The sequence below is a fragment of the Spea bombifrons genome, chromosome 1 (genome assembly GCF_027358695.1).
Source record: "Spea bombifrons isolate aSpeBom1 chromosome 1, aSpeBom1.2.pri, whole genome shotgun sequence".
Taxonomy (NCBI): Eukaryota; Metazoa; Chordata; class Amphibia; order Anura; family Pelobatidae; genus Spea; species Spea bombifrons.
In genome coordinates, this window is record NC_071087.1 from 110990868 (window position 1) to 111010394 (window position 19527).

At 40.1% G+C, this 19527-nt stretch overlaps 1 protein-coding gene across 1 annotated transcript in view; it reads left to right on the top strand.

Annotated features, from left to right (window-relative positions):
* Window positions 1–1204: 1204 nt before the first annotated feature.
* Window positions 1205–19527, top strand: part of ARHGEF40 (Rho guanine nucleotide exchange factor 40) — a 28058-nt gene continuing 9735 nt past the window's right edge. The window contains exons 1-15 of the mRNA XM_053468541.1: window positions 1205–1377; window positions 5598–5795; window positions 6560–8279; window positions 9382–9567; window positions 9692–9806; window positions 10906–11002; window positions 11524–11613; window positions 11940–12050; window positions 15354–15440; window positions 15980–16107; window positions 17051–17174; window positions 17253–17315; window positions 17539–17747; window positions 17877–18090; window positions 19031–19117. Of these exons, the coding sequence (XP_053324516.1) occupies window positions 1375–1377; window positions 5598–5795; window positions 6560–8279; window positions 9382–9567; window positions 9692–9806; window positions 10906–11002; window positions 11524–11613; window positions 11940–12050; window positions 15354–15440; window positions 15980–16107; window positions 17051–17174; window positions 17253–17315; window positions 17539–17747; window positions 17877–18090; window positions 19031–19117 (3432 nt within the window). The 5' untranslated portion in view covers window positions 1205–1374. The remainder of the gene's footprint in view (window positions 1378–5597; window positions 5796–6559; window positions 8280–9381; window positions 9568–9691; window positions 9807–10905; window positions 11003–11523; window positions 11614–11939; window positions 12051–15353; window positions 15441–15979; window positions 16108–17050; window positions 17175–17252; window positions 17316–17538; window positions 17748–17876; window positions 18091–19030; window positions 19118–19527) is intronic.

Genomic DNA, 19527 nt, shown 5'->3' on the forward strand with positions numbered 1-19527 from the left:
CAATACAAATATATTTACATATGTCCAGAGGCAAATGGGTTAAGGGGTGTGTGGGCCTGGGGGCACCTCCTCTGCACCCACGCCCTTTACCTCTATACACAATGAGTCTCATTTACCAGCTAAAATTATGCAAATACTCAGTAAATGCTGATCCCACGTCTCCTATTTGACATAGTCCAATTAATTGATGGTTAACCCTTACAGCGCAAAATAATAATTTGCTTAATGATGCATTCAACATCTACGCTATGGAATATGATGGCGCTATATAAAACAATAATAACTTTACTGATAAAGTGACTTGTTCAGGCCAACACAGAACCCAGAAGAAGATAGGATGGGGGCAGCAGCAAATATGGGGGGTGGGGCAACTACAGACAGCCCAAGCTCACAGAAGTCTCAACAACCAGAATGGGTTTAGAATGACAGACATTGGAAATTCTAGTGCACAGATTTAGCTGCAGAATCGTTAAAAGGCAAACGGTTAGTCACAGAAACCAGGGCTCTGCAGCAGACTTTCCATATGACTTTAGGCGTAGGAACAAAGGAGGGATTGTTAATCCTACCAGTGCGAAAATCTGAAACATTTCCCTTAATATTTCTGTCTGACACAAAAATCTTTGAGGGGGAAAGACAAGTGAGAGGAATAGGGGGGAGGTAAAGTGGGAAGGCAAGGCGGGAGAGAGGGGGAGAGGAAAATGGGGGAGCTAGGCTAGTCTGTCACAGCAACTTCTAACTCAGTGACTGGGAGTAAAGAAATGTAAGCGATGGATACAGAAATAACAGAGCAAGAGGAAAGGTGTACTGAAGGGGTGGATTTTGGAAGAATGGGAGAAAGAGTGAAGAAACTGAAAAAAGTTAATTGAGTAAAACTACAAAAAAGAAACAAAGAGAATGGTGAGTAAGAAGATTAAAAGGAAAGAGGCGGGGACTTTAAGGGACTAATAGGGTGAAGGTTTAGTTCCACTCTGAGAGAACAAAGAGAAAATAAAATCTGAACGGTTAACTCTTTGATGGATCACAGTTGCACACGCCTCGGGCAATCAAAGAGTCTCTAAACATTGAAAGGGGGAGGAAAGAGAGCTGATCAGAGAGAGAGGCGGTGAGGAAATAAAGAGGGGGGGTGTTATTATGCAAACCCCCCTAACAGGTCCCCCAGTGTGAGGGAAGCTGAGAGAGAGAGAGAGAGAAATAGGAGGAGGGATGCATTGAGAGCTGACTTTCACATAGTAACGACTGCAGACAGAGGACTGCTCGGGAGTGCGTCACCAGAAGAGAGCTGCAGGAAAGCAACCCGAGAGAGAGAGACAGAGAGAGCAAGCAAGCTGCAGAGCCGGCCTGCACAGAAATGTGACTGCACATCCGCAGCGAGACATGGTGAGGGGGGCACTCCTCTGCCTGCCACTGTCTCACTCCCTACATCCAAACTGACTGCCATAAACCTTCTGTCCTCCCTGCAGAGGTATCTGTCTCTTTCTGTCACCTTCTTTCTTGCCATTCACTCTTTCTCCGCTCATTCTTCCTTTGTCTGTTTCCACCTAGCTTTCTGCTTCCAATAACCTACTATTCCAAAAAAAGGTATTGGGGCATCTGCCGTTTGTTCTGGAAGGGCTATACACCATGTTATACTAATTCGATGTATCCTATTAAATAGACATGTTCATTCACATACACACACCTACATATGAACACATACATATAAACATTACCACATATACATATAAACATTACCACATATACATATAAACATACACACAAGCATACAAACATACACACATACATATAAACATATCGTGAGATTGTCAGCTGTATGCCAAAATTCTGATTACAGACACAGGTAACTTTGTGATGGACAGGTCTCATTCTTTGTGACCCTGATGTATACATTAATACCTATTCCTCCAGCAGAGCAGAGAATGGGTTAATCTGGCAGCAGTGTTACTTCTTCTGTCCAGCATCTGGCTTCATTCCTCTCTTTCTCTGTCTTTTTCCTCCTTATCTCTTTTTCTTGGGTTTTTGCAGCTCAGCATCTTTCTTCTCTCCTTTCGTCTTTCTTTATGTCTGCATCTCTCTCCCTCACATTACCTCTCTTCTTCTGTCTGTATCCTCTCTTCCTCCCTCTCCAGGAAGAAATGATCTCACACATTTAATAACTTGCAGCTGGTGTTATGGCTGAGAAAGAACACACACGCACACATAAAATGTCTATTGATATATGCACACTGAAACACACACCTCCACTGTATAGTAATCACACAAAAATATACAATGAAACAAAGTAGACTCTATCTTTATATATATATATATATATACACATATATATATATATATAAACACATGCACACTGAAATGAAGCATGCACGGAATGTAACGCAAGCATCTGTAAATATTTATATATAACTTCCCTAACATACTCACAAACCCATTGTGAGTGCATGTACCATAAAAATATACATTGAAACATATTTATATTCATACATAAACAAATCCGTTTCAACACAATCAGAGACTACGCTATTTAGCTCCTACAGCACTTGTGGGTCCCATTTGTACACAGTCTGCCTAGTAATCTTTGATATACTAAAACAGCCACATGAATAAGGGTCTATGTTCTCCTCATCTTCCATGTAAAGACAATGAGTTTATTCTTTAAAGTGGGATAATGCATTTATTTACTAAAGTGGGAGATTGCAGAGGAGTTGTAGTTTCAACTCTTTGACCTCACTATACAACCCCAGTGAACCTCTACAAGAGGGACTGAGCTGGCCCAGTATGATGCATAGATCACCTGGTAAGGTCACTTTGAAGAAACCTCACTGTTTCCATTATGCATATGACAAGCGAGGGAATGATAACAACAGAAAACTACCTCTTTAGTGAAATCCTTCAGAATTATTATTACATTATTATAGTATTATTACGTAGCATTAAACTGTGTCCCTTAATGAAATGTTATTACCAATAACTGTTGCAGTACATTTCTATGTTCTGTTTTTCACTTTTTCTATCTACTTAACTTTTACTAGTCCAAAGAGAAACATATACCCCACAAAGCCTCTTGAATAATACAATTTTTAATAAAAGAAACAAAATTTTCTTTTGTTTATAAAGCCAGAACTTTGAAATGATTGAGGATTTCTAAAATCCTTTGATATAAATCAAACACACATGCAATTACACAGAGGGATGGAAGAAATCTGATCCACACTATGACCCTTTGCACTGTTGGATAGTTCAACTTCCTTCTGATTTGTCTACTCTTTCATCTGGTACAAAAATGGGAAAAGGCAAGCAAGCATTTTCTTGGTTAACTGTTTTCTTATAATGGCAATCAATAATAATTACACATCCCCCACTAGCAAAACACATCTGTAAACACACAGATACAGATGTAAGTGAAGAGAAGAAGGCATTTTAACATGCTGTGTTTGTGTGATGAGGGATTTTTGGCTCTAAAAATCTGGATCCAGAATGTTATCCCCCCACCCCTTTAGAAAAAAAGTTTGCTTAAGTTCCGTTCAGTAGTTTGAGTTTCTAAAACTTGGACACAAGCAAAACTTATCTTGGCTAACCGAACGGAACAGCTGTAAGAGAGACCCAGACACAAATACATCCCACAGATTTTCACACACACACACACACATGACTAACACACACATCCGTATATAAGACACAAGACAAATATCTCAACATATAGGATACAGATACAAAGCATACTGGACTACAGAGACCTTCGCACATAACCAATGTCATTGTATACATGTGATGCAGATATAGTTTTATACAGGAAGAAATTTACATATGTGCACAATAAGGAATACTTATTTATTCACAAACATGCAAATTTGCTGGTTATTTGATGCTCAAAGTCATTGTTTATCAAATAATCTGTCTCAACAATTACACTATAATGATTGCACAAGCGCAATAGACCAAGACTGATGCAAGGCCAGATTTTGCAGAAGACACTGGCTACGGCTAGACCACAATGCACAGCTGACTTAATGATTAAATGTTTCATCTCACATTAACTTACCAAAAAACTGGTGAATAACGCATTATACCAGGCCAAAAATCTGCAAGTGTCTGCCTTCATAAAGCATAGTGAAGTGAAGTGAGGGAGCTGAAACAGCTCTCCCTTTAGTGATAAAACCTAGGAGCAGAGCTTATAAACCACACAAGCTCCATGTTTAACACATTCTACACTTCTCCTCTAACTCTAAAACACCAGCTTTACAGATAATGGCTCGACCACTAACTACATCACCTCTGTTTTTTTACTCACACAAGCCAGTTTCTCCAGGAACCAATGTTCCCACCTTCAATTACTCCAGGAGGCTGGCCTACAACTGGTCCTATAGATCTTTGCAATGTCTCAGAATGTACTACAGGGACTCTAGTCCTCTATTAAAACTCACCACTATGTGTAAAGTGGCGAGAGCGGCCCACTAACTAGGCTCTCCCTACGGATTGGACCTTTCCATTGGCCACTAGGGTGTTGAAGGAACAGTAAAGTCCTTTAAATTGTGTTTAACTCTTCCACTGGCTACCTCTGCTTCCTGCTTATTACTGCGTAATCCTCCCAATGAAATTAGTGGGGGTAACAGAAGCGAATTGTATGTGTGCTAGCAAAACATCAGTGTTTATAGAGATCTGTGATTCGCTTAAGCTACCAACATTGATTGAAAAGAGTGAAAGAAGCATGTGCAAGATGTTCCGTACTTTTGGAAGCGGCAGAAGAAAGAAGCCTTATTTTCTAACTCCATAACTAAAAAATGCTTGTACCTATTTGCATTTAAAGTGGAAGTTGCACTATACTTTTATATCTGTTTGTTATAAGCCTTTGTGATTAAAAAACACATCTTTCCTGTAATAAGATGCTAAACTTATAGAATACAGAGTAAATCCTTCCATGTAGTTTTATGTTACGCATCTCAAAAATAATTACAGAATTTGGCATCTAGATTAGGGCATTGTATAGTCAAAGCTGACTGTGGATGATTGAGTTATAATACAAGACATCTAGTGGTATAATACGTATTGTGGTTAGCATGCTACCTGGGAATCTAATGGTTAATAGAGACATGTAAGTCAAATACGTGACATGAAATACATGTAATTACCTTCACAGCAGGTTAGGATGCCAATAAGTCTAAGGCTACAACATTGGGTTAGGGTACGGCCTAGGGATGGTCAGTGACTCACTCACAAACTCAGACAGTTTATTTAATGTCTCCTAAGTCTTCTCTGTGGCTCACTGTCTAAATATTGTTTTGTCTAATAGTAGCTGTTCCAGTTATTCATAAGCTGTTTTCACTGGTGTGTTCCCAGGTAGCACAAAGCCAAGTGCATGTGGCTGATTGGCAGCACTTTTTCAACTTTGACTAACCTCTATGCAGAGAACTACCTAAAATCTTCAGCCTACACGCATAGGACAAAATAAGATGCAACAGTCAAAACCATGCAATGGAACATAAAATGAAACATGACACAGCAAAAGTATTTGACTTCTAATGACATGAGAAGCCCATGAGCTTTTTAGTAGAATGAATGTTCAGTGAAGCGTGATATAACAGAGTGTCAATATTATCTTTCAGACCCCCCAGTCTGTTGAGGATTGCCTGCAGACCACGCTCTCTTCCTTGTATCCCCCCTTTGAAGTGACAGCCCCAACACTTTTGTCTCAGGTGTTCTCAGTGTTGGAGAGGACATATCGCGAGGATCCCCTGAGATACACTTTAGAATTCCTAATACCAGCAAAGAGAATCTTACAGAATGTACAACACCAAGCCTGTGTAAGTATCATGTTTGATAATTGCTGTATAATCTCGGATTACTGCCTCCCTAATTGTATCCTCATTAAAATATTTTTTACTTTCACCTAAATAGAAGTGTCAGCTTGCCAGCATTTCCTCTTCTTTATCTTACGATGATTATAATTTTAATCACGGAGCTTTATTTAGTGTTTACGTTATTAGCCAAAACTAATACAGCAGTGGAAAGCTTTTACCTTTTTTTGTATGTGCTTACATTGTTCTAAATTAAATTTTGTTTAAAGGCACACTCCGGCCATCAATGCACTTTAGTGTCAAATGCATGTATTTGCCCCTCACCACAACCCCAGGTAACTGACATGCTAAAGATGTGTTCAGTGAACACATCTTCCTGCCCACTATATAATAACTTCCAGTTAGCTCTAACGCTGGCTCAAGGAATGCAGTGGGAAGGGGCTGTTCAGACCCCTGTGCGCAAGTGTTGCAAATCCTCCTGTTGATTTCAGCAGGAGCACTTTCTTATCATTGATTGACTGCTTTAAACAGCCAATTAGTGGCAAGAAGTGTCAGACCATGAAGGAGGAGGACAACTGCTGCAGCAGGAGTGCAACATCTAGGTCAGGTAAGTGCTGTATTTTTATTTTGTTTTGTATGTTAAAGAATATTTTAATATGAATTTTTCCATAGTGGGGCTGTCAGGGACATTAAACTATCCCTTAAATATTTTTATTACTCCTCTCATACATCCTGTTTTTAATGGTAAAAATTTCCACCTTTTTTGGCAGTCTCAGTACAGTGGATTCCTCTTTTTCCATGAAGGCTGGCCACTCTGTCTTGGTGACAAGATCCTGATCCAACTCTCCTCCCTGCCGTGGCACTTTCTGAAACCTGGAGACTTTTACTTGCAGGTTGTACCATATCTAGAGTGCTCGCCACGCCTTGTGTTGAAGTGTCTCTCCCAAGATGGTAGTGGCATCCAGGAAATTGTGGTTCACGAAAGCTCACATTCCTTTATTTTCTCTGCTGAATGGCTTAATAGTATCAATAAAGATCGGAGCTCGGTACGACTGGAAAATTGTCTGGCAGCTGTGGAGGAGAAAGTTCTCAGACTACAGTGGGCTGAAGTTATATATCCACGTTTCATCCATAAGGAAGGTTTTATTGTAGGTAGGAAATGCCCTCCATGTCCTATACTGCCTCCTCTAGAATGCAGGAGCCCGGGTGATGGCGGCATAACTAGTGTTGACTTGGTGGAACCTCGAGTAACCAATAGTCAACAACATATGGAGAAATGGAGAGAAGGGACTGTGTCCCATGCAATGGGGTCTGTTTCTGGTACTATACTGGATTGTGTAGAAGGGGAATATGTGGAGCTGAGTCCCCCAAATAAAGCAACAGGAGAAAATACAGAGAGCTACAGGGATTCCTGGCTATCTAGAGCAAAGACTGCTCCAAGCAGAAAAGGTAAAAAGAAGGGGCATCAGGCTTGGCTGCATGAGAAAAGGCCAGGAAAAATTGGGTCTTTGAGTACTTTGAAAGGGATGGCTCAGGAAACCTGGGAGGAAAGGCTGTGTACAGCAGCTGCTGGAGGACAGTGTGAGTCCACAGGAGATAGACAGTGTTACTGGGATGTTGATAGCAGTGAATCAGATTTGATGAATGAATGGAAGAAAGACCTTAGTCTGTTCCAGAAGTGTGATGTGGATGATGTACCTTCTGACAGACAGGTTTGGGTGACCTCTGAAAGCCAATCATGGATGTTAAAAGACTGTTCACAGGATCAGAGGGAGAAAGGCTTGGGAGCTGACAAAACCATTTCCACGGGTGGACTTATAGATGACAAGATGTTATCAAAGGCTCTTGAAGGGGGTTCTCTTAAAATGGATATTCCTGGAGAAAGAGGGGATGTTATTTGTGCAGAAAATGTTCAAGACATTTCAAGTGATTGCCAAAGAGATCTCTCTGAAGACATTATACAACATTCATCTCTAGATAGCCAAAATAACACAAAGGACAAAAATAGGGAAATGGTAGGCAACAGCCCAACAAGCTTTGAACTGGATTCCTCAGAGATGCTATACAAACAAACTACAGAGGATACAAATGAGGTTGAATCTCATATTTTAGAGTCCTCACTGACCAAAAGAGATAGAACATGGGCAGATGGTCAAGAAACCTCAAAGGCAGAGGGAGGACCTGGAGAAAACATCTCTGCAGAAGTATTTCCAACACCTTCTGTTGAGACAAAACTGCACACAGAGAAAGATAATAGTCCTAATCTGAGCCAGATTACTGATACTCCACAGAAGACAGGCAGAGGGCGAAGAAAAAAGAGAAACAAAAGGGGAAGGGGACCTTTAAGACCAGAAGCAAGGAAAGAAACCAGTAATGCCAATGAGGTCAATACTGATGCAAGTCAAGAACCAATAGAGGTGTTCAGGAAAACCAAAGTCAACGAAGAAGATAACATAGACCATGAGGAGATGGAAGATGAAAATCATAAGGGTAAGACTTGATAATATTGTACAAATAATGAAATGAAGATAGTGCTAACCACTTTGCAAACAGAACCCCTAGGAAAAAACAGGTTCATTATTGAATATCACATTCCTTTATTGTATGCTAATAACATAAGTATGGTCTTAAAGGAACACTCCAGTTCTCACATTGACTTTAATGCAAATCATACCTGAGTCCTAGATTTTCATTGCTGTTAATGTTCCTCCAAATTTAGAAAGGGATTCCTTAGAATCCTTAGGGTTTATCCCAAGTTGCCAATTCCTGTCTTGCAAGATGTGTTCAGGACTGCGAAAGTGCAAGGTGTCCACCTCCACCTATCTCAAGCTATTACCAGAGTTTCAGGGAGTCTATTGAGAACCCACACTTGTCACTTCCATTGAAATCAAGCAACCCAAACTGTTGGTAGTTATAGAATGGGACATTCCTCGGCAGCTGCACATTTTGATCAATTTCATTGTTTTTTTTGTAATACATTAATATGCCTTATGTTTGGTGAGACTGTTTTGAGCATTAGAATGCCCCTTCAATTTCCAACTTAATTACATACCTTTGATAAGGGTTGTCCATCTCACACATTGATTTAATGAAACAAGGGAGTCATTTGTATAGGTCAAAACTGAGCCCAGCACTTATGAGGGCCCTGCGCTCTCACCTGAATGTCATATATATTGACATATATATATGGTATAGGAATTGCAGAAAAAACATGGTGCATTCAGTTATTACTGGGCTTTATCCCAGATTGTTTTAAAACCTAGCAACACCCTTGGTTGCTGGGTAGTCATCATGAGAAAAAACAAGTTCTCTCAAGTTCTCAGTGTTTTCTCACATGTTGGTTACATGATGTTGCCAATGAGGGCCCTGCAAAAGTCAAGCTCTGAATAAAACTTTGGGAAATATAAGTCCTCCATGGACAAAGTTGAAAATCCCTACCTAATATTTACTGTTCTTTCCAAATAGTAATTTAAAAAGTTAACTAAGATAGATTGTTATAAAAGGATTTACCATATTATAATACACCTTGTTCATCATCTCAGCTTAAGGATCGTGTCTGTACGTATAACTATGTTTTTCATTGATTTGTTAGCAGAACTTCCTCTCCTGAGTGCAGTCAGCCAAGCAGATGAGTTGTCATGTTTGGAATTAAAAGATGAACCAAATCAGTCACCGTCTCAGAGTACTTTACCGCCAGAATCCTCTACTGCTAATTTCAAACGTCTGCATAAAGATGTTAACTGGGACTTACTGGAATCAGGTTTTTTCTGTTTGACTGGTAAGAATTACTACTAACATTGTTGTCCAGAAATACAAAACGAAGTCCAGATCCCAGAAAAAAAATGAAACATTGGCTGACATACTTTCCATTGTTTAGCGGGGTGTCTGTTTTTATTTGGCAGGAGGACAGGACAGAGACAAGAAAGCGCTGCTAATTTTATGCCCTGACAAAGCTCCGTCCACTTACAGCCAAAGTGAATTTGTGGATACACTTTCATATCTTCACTCTCTTCTCAGGTATGAAGACAGAGAATGAAGGCAGGGCTGAGAGAAAGTAATATGTAGATGTATAAAATCAACTTATATAAATTATTTAGGGGCATAACTAGAAACCACAAGGCCCTGGTGCAAACAATGCCCTTGGCCCCCCAATCTCAACAAGCAACATGTGCCACAGTGCCACCATTGCCCCAAATAGCTTGAGCGCCTTTGCCCCAAGCAGCTTATCAGTGCCATCCTAACCCCCAACCAGCCTGCCTGTGCCGTCTTTGGCCTTAATTTGTCAGTGCCCCCAAGCAGCTTATCTTTACCATCTTTGTCCCAAACAGCTGGTATGTGCCATCATTGCCCTCGGCTTTTTTGTACCTTCTTTACCCCTCTCCCCAATATACACTCACACACATATGTAAACACACTTACACAAACTACGCACACTTACTTACACATTTACACATTTATTCTAACACACACTCCATCTCAACCCACTTACATACACAATTACACATCCATGCTCACACACACAATTACACATCCATATACAGACACTTATACATAGACTTCTTTCTGCTTCCCAAAATAGGTGTAACGTCACTGTGGGGCAGGATGTCTGCCACGACCCCAGGAACTAAACCCCCGAGTTATGACTCTGTTGCTTAAATACCCAAGCTTCTTTAACGCTCACTGATGGAAGGTTGTTCCACTTACCCACCACACTCTCAGAGAAAAGTTTATAAAAATACTTTGGAGCCTCTTAACATCTGTTAGATTATGACCGTTTATGCTCTTAACGTTTAAAATCCTTTTGTGTATTAAAATGCTACACAGGATATAGAGAACACCATGGTGACAGATATTGCTGTATCATGCCTCCCAACGGTCCTGTTTTATGTGGGACAGTCCTGATTTTGCCACTCTGTCACGCTGTCCCACCCAGCTCTACTTCTGTCCTGGTTTTTGGGACAGAGGTAGAGCTTGGCGGGATTTGGGGCTGGGAAATGCATACTGCACATGCACAGTAATGCTGCCAGTTTGAGTCATAATATTCATAATATTTTATTTATAATTAAAGTGAATATGTAAATAAAAGACAAAGAGCTGACATTTTCCCATCTTTTAGACCCGAGCTTCGTGAATGGGGCATGACTCTTCTATTCGATCTACAAGACAACACAATAAACAAAGAGGGTCTTCTCCAGTTGTTGAAAGACAGTAAGGTATCTAATGTAGCAAAAGTTCAGTGGGGGACAAGTCATGGGGTACTAACAAAAATTTTTTTTTTTGTTTTACAATATACTAGCACCATTACCACTGGGTAACACTTGTGCTAAGCCCTCAAATAGTAACATTTATGGTCACTTAATGTCTTGTTTATTTATTTGGGATAAGGGTGGACTTTTCTTTCTTTATAGTCATGTATTAATATTTTATTATAAAAGTGCAGGGATTTTTTTCTTATTGTTTTTAATTATTCTTTTAATACATAGGCTGCTTAATGTGTTTTTTATAAACAGAAAGAGAAAAGTGATGATTTAAACAGTATTTGCTGCAAAGGTAGCCAGGTACAAAATGTACAGCTTTGTATGAGACAACATAATATATACATGGCTATATAGATTATAAAAAAGCAGAGTTTATACATTGCCATATACATCAGTGTATGTGCTATAAAAGTAGTCTTATCTACAAATACTATTAGGTTAAATCATTAAAATGTCCTATATGTGTTTATCCACAGGACTCCACATGCCATTGTATACACCGCGCTTTATTTCTCTGTAACACAGAAAACTATCCTGCAGTTCCATGCGACATCTTTAATTCACAGGCAAGCTTCCTATATATACATTCATTCACCTGTCTTATAAAAGTTTTCTTGTGTTCTGAGATGCTGTTGTGCTGTGTTTTTGCCTGATCATTCATGTGTAGGTTGTGGTGGTTAAATAAGCTCTGTCTGATCCATGGAGAACTATCGTAGATTGAATTTAACAGTGTGCAGTGTCTTTCAGCTATAAAGTAGCTGTATTACATAGACTGTTAAAAAGTGCCTATATTTTTCTATATAGCATAATACTCCATAAGCCATTCATGTACTATATACATATATTGTTTTACAGTTTTTATACTGCTCTTACAGACTTTCTTCTCCCACAGGTAGTGGTTCTACAATCAGAGTTGAACCAATTCATTGATTCAGAAGAGTTGCCAGAGTTTCTTGGGGGAGAAAGACCTTATATTCACACTGAGTGTGTGTGGGGCCAGCAGGTAAGTCATACAAATAGACATTTACTGTGTGTGGTGTTTATATGCAAGTGAACATATTAGGGCTGCAACAACTAATCGATAAAATCGATAATAATCGATAATGAAAATCGTTGCCAACGAATTTCATTATCGATTAGTTGAATCGATTATTATCGATTATAAAATGAGGGTTTTTTTAGAGCAAATGCTCTGAAAAATACCCCTCGTTTTATAATCCGTTTAGTGTCTGACTCACAGCTGCAGCTCCTGCTTCCAGTTCCTCCCTGCAGTCACTGCCGATTGCCCCCCCCACTTCCTTCTTCCAGTCCCTCCCTGCAGTCACTGCCGATTGGCTGCAAGGAGGGACAGCGAGAAGGGGGCGGGGCCAATCGGCAGTGACTGCTGGGAGGGACAGGGAGAAAGAAAGGGGCGGGTCAAAGTGCCGATTGGCTCCGCCCCTTTTCTTATACCGTCTACATGGCTCAAGAACTCATCTAACTGGTGAGTATAAAATGTATATTTGGGCTGCTGAAAGTTAGGGGCAGTTATAGTTAGTGGGGTGTTTAGGGTTAATTTAGGGGCAGTTATAGTTAGTGGGGTCTTTAGGTTAATTTAGGGGCAGTTATAGTTAGTGGGGTGTTTAGGGTTAATTGTGGTTGATGGTGTCTACAGGGTTAATTTAGGGGCAGTTGTGGTTGATGGGGTCTTCAGGGTTAACTTAGGGGCAGTTGTGGTTGATGGGGTGTTTAGGGTTAATTTAGGGGCAGTTATGGTTAATGGGGTCTTCTCTTCAGGGTTAATTTAATGATGAGGACTGAGGGTTAATTTAATTAATTTAATAAAGTTAACTTAAGGTGCAGTTTGAGGTAAAGTGGGGCAAACTGAGGGGAATCTAAATCCTGGGGCAGTGAAGATTAACCCTGTATTTATTTATAAAAGTATTGTGAACGAGTCTGCAAACCTATGAGTGCACTATGGCATATCGGGGGGTATACGACATACCTTGGGAGGACGGAGTGACATATCAGGGGGTGTATATATGGCATATAGGGTATATATGGCATTTAGGGTATTTAAGGCATATGTGGAGAGGGCAGTGTGGCATGTCTGGGGGTATGTGGCATATGTGGGAGGCACTGTGGCAAGCATGGGCTCAAATGTGCATAACTGGGGGGGTTGGAAATAAAAACAAGAAATGCATTTTTATCAAAGTTTTTTTTGTTCTGCGGTTTGTTTTTTACATTCTACGTTACCTTATTAAATTATTTTAAATAAATTGAAAATTTACATTTTTTTTATCCGATTAATCGATTAATCGAAAAAATAATCGGCCAACTAATCGATTATGAAAATAATCGTTAGTTGCAGCCCTAGAACATATCAAGTGCAAGTAGTACCCAAAAACTAGTCATTGAGTGGTGAAATCACCCCGTTGTATATCATTGCTAAATTGCTTAAACATTACTGGTATTCCAGCTTTACTTTAGTTGCACTCTCTAGGATGTCAAGCAAATAAACCTTGGTAGACCTGCCATTTTATTCTTTCTTCTGGACATTTAATCGCATGAAAACAACACAGAAATGTTTAAGATTTTTTATGTACTATGACAGAGGTGTCCAAGTTTTTTCTGCAGTGGGCCACTTCATCAGAATTGTATATGTGCACGAGCCGCACTCATTTTTCACTGTGAGAAAATATGGCCTTTAATAAGATATGCAGATTAAAATAAAGTAAATGACACAAAAACCTTACTTTTCCTCTCGCTGATTTCTAGGCCTAGAAAGTTTTGTGACTACAAATTCAGGATTCAGGATAATTAAAAATGAAATAGTTCTATTTATCCTAGGGATGCACCAAAATGAAAATTCTGGACCAAAGCCGAAAATTCAGAGTTCACTTAGCCGAAACCGAAAATGACCCCCCACCTTTAAAAATAATAATAAAAAATCCCACACTTTTAATAAAAGTTCAAACAACAATATGACTTGGCATGATAGGAGTTTGATTGCTAACAGCAATCACACTCCTATCATACCCAGACAACCAGTAAATGCTGGAACCTAGGCATGATGGAACTGTGATTGCTGGTGGCAATCACACTTCTATCATGCCAAGTCAGCCAGTAGATGCTGGTGCAGGGTGGCTGTAAGTGATGTGCATACCCCATACTGCTGGCAGCATCAATACACAAGGGGGGCAGCTAGCCAGGTTTTAGCATGTACTGGCTGACTTGGCATGATAGGAGTGTGATTGCTAACAGCAATCACAGTCCCATCATGCCTAGGTTCCAGCACTTACACATCCATGCTATCACACACACACACACACACTCATTCATTAATATACTCATTCGCTCACAGATTCATTCCCTCAATCACGCATACTGATTCAAACAACCTCCCCCATCCCCTTACCTGCACTGCACTGCAGGGGCCACGGCCTCCCTCTGCGTTCTCTTGTACTGCACAGAGGAAGCAGGACTGGAGCAGAGTCATGTGATATCACGTACATTCACGTGACTCTGCTGGGTTCTGTTTCCTCTGTGCAGTTCAAAAGACCCTCCCACAGCTAAGCAGCAGGGCTCTTGTGATCCCAGTTGTCCTGGCTGCCGATCTCATGCGGGCCCCACCTCGAGGTCTCGCGGGCCGCATTTGGCCCTCTGGCCACCCCTGTACTATGACATGGTTGAGCATTTTGGGAGAGCTTCCTGTTGAAAAGCTTAATGTGATTACATAGAATTTATATTTAAAATAGCTGAATAGGCTTGGGTGTTCTGGCTCTATATATTAAATAATATCTGTTCACTCTATAGTGAGCAGATCAAGATGGAGACAGCTAAGAATGACACATTTAAAAAGTTAGGACTGCCTTAAGAGGACTCATTGTTTAATTTTACAGGATGTGGTTTTTATTCTGACAGTACTTTAGGGCTGCACTGTTAAACTTGGAGTGAGCACTGCTCAGCAGGAAATGAAACACAAGCAATTTAGAGACACAATAAGTGTCTAATTACGTTGTAGAGCCCCGACCCCTAGGACTTTTGTCACCAAAGATCTCCCTGGACATGGGGTTGCAGAGGATGCCCTTCTTCGCCCCCATTACCTCTGCAGTTACATCACTATGCCCCCACCTAGAATCTCCAAACCGAATGGGAAACTATGCATGCTTTGAAAGCTATATGTTCCTTTGCGCTGGATCGCTCCTACCAATTATACCATTTAGAATATGTTTTCAAAAGAGTAATGCACAGAGCACGCATACAGTGTCTCCTTGTGGTTGTCAACCTACCATTGTATTTTCTAATGGATTTTTTTCTTGTGTAGTCTCTGGGCAATCTGTATACATTGTGCTCTGATGTCTTACACTCACTGGAAGAGGTCACACAAGACCTAGATTCTGACAGTATACAGGTAAGTTAAGCTTTCCAACACCTCACACCCTCAGCACGACACAGGAAATCCCAACGTCATTGCCAAAAATGTCTGCCCGCTATCTTTGGAATTAAAAGGGGGAGCTCAAATATTTTCCTTTCTGTTTTAATTTTGCAATATCACTGTTGGAGAATAAAAACTACTATTTCAAAAATATTTATCGGCATGTCTGAAAACTTTTTAAATTAGCTGAACCTTATACTTTTGAAATATTAGCCATGAAGGTTCTACCTAGTTATTCGTCAAATATGTTAACCAGTATGTCAACCAAATACTGGTCCTCAGAAACTTTGACCTGTTATTTTAACATATATTTAATTGCAAAAACATCAATTGACAGTCTCATATATGAATAGGAAAGAGTCAGTTCCGGACCCTGAGAATCTGCCTCTTCCCCCTGAGACTGAGTTCCCAGGTGTGATTTTTGGGTGTGTGCACAGATACATGCAGCATATTAGCAGAACTATAACAATGTAGGGTAGTTCTTATGTTATACATTTTTACTACTTATTTATCAGGATACAGAAGCATTGATTTGCCATCATCGAGATGCTATGAAGAGAGCTCTGAGTGATGAGAAACTGCAGATGCTGCAAAGAGATGGTGGTACTCTAGTAGCAAGGCTGCAGAAGTCACCATACTTGAGGTAATGGGATCATGAATGGACAGCACACAAGGTTTAAAGTTGTCTTGTTTTTTTCACTTTTGATGAGTTGTAAAAAAAACATCTATACTTCACAGTAAAATGCTTTAAATTAGTTTTACATATGGGATTCATTGAACTGGATTAAATTTCAGTGATTACAAGCCGGTTAATAGCAATCTCTATATAGTCTAAAATTGAGAAGAATACCTTAACTGTGGATGTTTTACGCTAACTAACATGGGATAATAGATTTTGGTTTTCCCCTTTGCAATCTATGCAAGGATTGCTGTTCAATTAGTTGTAATAGATTTACCTCCATCAATGAATCCAACCCATTGTATGTAAGAAACATCTTAATGCACCAGATTTGTGCACTCAGATACGTCTGAATTGCAATTTTAATAAATTTCACAAATTCGTATGAATCTCTGAAAATTAATTTTGTTGAGTTTTTCACTCTCACGCGCAGCTCCGCTTATCTTGCATCTTCTTTGCTGCTCTGAGATGTCTTAGTAGTTTGTCCGCTTGTCCCTGGACAACAGGATACGACCTTCAGTGAACCTCTACAAAATGGCCTGGCTTCAGGACAAATCCTCTCCCACGAGTGGAGGAACACACGCTCTCTCCCAGTTCCTCCAATCAAGGAGGGGGGGTTGCCCTGAAGCTCTGCCATTTTGAAGAAGATCACCGGAGGTCATGTCCTGCTGTCCACAAAGAAGTAGATGAAGAAAGTAGACTTTGGAGCAGCAAGTGAAGACAGAAGAAAAAGAAGATGCAAGATAATTCTGATTTCCATCTGAAACATAAGAGCAGCTAACAGAATTTGTTTTCTGTAAACGAATGCAACACATACGAAACAAAAAATTTGGCCGAATCATTTTTGGTGAATTTCTTTGGAGTGTCTTCTTTGGGACTAGTATTGCAATATTCCTCTTATTAACAGGCTTTACGATACAGTTACATTTGAGTTGTACGAGAGAGTAGATGAGGCCCTGCATCGCCTTGTACAACTGTCTAATCAGAGATTGCAAGAGCTGGAGGACAGGCTTTCACCACAGACTCCTGAGGTGAGAATGTTATTGGCTTAGCATGTAAAGTTTAGCTTACAAACCTGCTCCTGTGCGTGACCCTGAATATATTTACAGGATTCTCTGAGTTCTCAAGATGCAACAAAGCATCATCTACAACTAATGGAGGCCCAGGAAGAGGTGAGTACATGTGTTTAAAGATCCAAATATTACCCCAAATGATCTGCCATCCTGCAGAGAAATACCTAACAGTGCACAATGTGAAGGTTGTGTTGTTCTTGTAATATCATGCAGACAATGAAGGTGTTTCCCCAAGTTGATGCACTCATTTAAATGTGTTAGCCAAGATACAACTGCAGAATCCTGACATTGAAAGTAAGATTCTTCATTCCTTCTCCTACAGACACTGTCATTGGAGGAAGGCCAGGTTCTAGTGCCAGAACCAGAAAGCAGAAGGACGGATGTTGGCGTTAGGATACGAGGCCTAGAGGTCAGCAGTCGAGAGCTAGCAGATCGAACCTGCAGCCCTCCGAGGGGCCATGTTCTGAGCAGAGGTGATGGAAGAGGACCGGATGCTCCTTGGGGAGGGATCACCAGACCAGAAGGAAGAAAGTTAGTTCACTAGCCTCCTCCTTTCAACCATTTCTCTTTTATCTTGTTTGACTTCATATATTTATTAAATCACTGTGAGTCTGCTTTTAATTAAATGTCACTGGAATGTCCTGTGTTTTTTCCCTTTAGGTCCCCACAGCGCTTGCTGTTAGATCTTTTATGCTCAGAACGCAGCTATGTGCAGTCCCTGCGCCGTTCTCTGGAAGTGAGAAGATCTTGTCCAGCTAGTTTGGCACTTAGAGGAAACCTGGAGCAGCTTCTGAATTTCCACACGTACTTTCTGCGGGAACTCCAGAGCTGTGTCTCTCAACCATTAACTGTCTCATTCTGCTTCTTACAATATGTAAGCCACCTCGTTTAAAGTATCTCCCATAGTCACATACAGTTAAATCCCTTGAGTGTCAGGAAAGTAGGAAATACCTAGCAAAGTGGGCTCAGGTAGCCAGAAATTATCTCCTACGTAGTAGCACTATGTCTGCTAGCGAGTGATCGCTAAAATAATCTTTCTGTAGTGTAGTGTAGCAGCCTTCTCCTACCCCAGTGGAAATCTTGCATTATTCTGAAGTGTACACAGTAGTTCTATTAAAGATAGATTGCATTTCCTCTTAAATACAAGGCACCTTCTGGGGGAAAGATAAGCGTGCTGATCAAACAGCTTCTCTGGTAACAAAGCGGAAAAAAACATTGACCACTGCCAAAACAAGAAAACTGTTTTTTTGGGTAGATTGAAGTATCTTCAACACTGATGGAATTGCGCATAGTGGAAATGGGGGAAACCCAGAAGCTTAATTTTGGAGCTATTTCCTGACTTTAAATACTTACGAAAAAACTATATATTCAGAAAAACATGCAAGCTTCCTTCCTACTACCCTCAACCTCCATCTTGAAAAATGTATCCATCCTCCCCACCATTAAGATCTCTATGCCATTAAATTCTCCACATCCCCCTCACTACAATCAAATTAACCTCACCAAAGCAATTCCTTTTATTTTGTGTTATGCACATTCCTCTGCTAAACAGTTGTGACATCCCAAGAGCAGTATGCTTTAATGTGTGTTAATCGTATTGTCAATCTGTAGATTGCAAAGTTTAGCACAATGGAACATGCCAGCACTTCACATATAAATATAATGTAATGGATGGCATCTGAAAATACAAAAATGAAAGCTTGCAATTTTGTGTACTTCCTGAGTCCTGCACAGGCCTGAACTTAGTATTTTATTTATGGTGGCATGTCTTTTTTTTGCTGTTAAGTTTTTTATGGTTTTGCTTTTATTTTTAGGCGGATCAGTTTCGTTTATATTCTCTGTATGTAAAAAACAGGCAGAAGGTGGAGCTCTTCCTCCCTGCACCGAGCGGAAGCTTAAAGGTAAGACATACAGACAGATGTGATTGCTTATAAGGTGGGACTGCCACATTTGTGAATAGTATTTTCTATATATATATATATATATATATATATATATATATAATTACTGTGGACAGTTCCATTGTCTGTCACATTAACCTGTTGGAGATGAGAAACCTTATTCTGTTTTCATAGTAGTCTGACGAAATAACAGTCCTTCTGTACAGATTAACCCAGCAGAATACGCTGGCGTTTCATAGATGAAGGAATTAAAACACTAGAGGGCCACAAATAGGCCAGGATTTCTGGATATCCCTGCTTCAGCACAGATGGATCAATAAAAATGACTGAAATTGATTTAATGTCCCTGAGACCCCCACTATAAAAGAATCCATATTAAAGTAATCTATAAGCTTGTGAGAAGGGCTCTC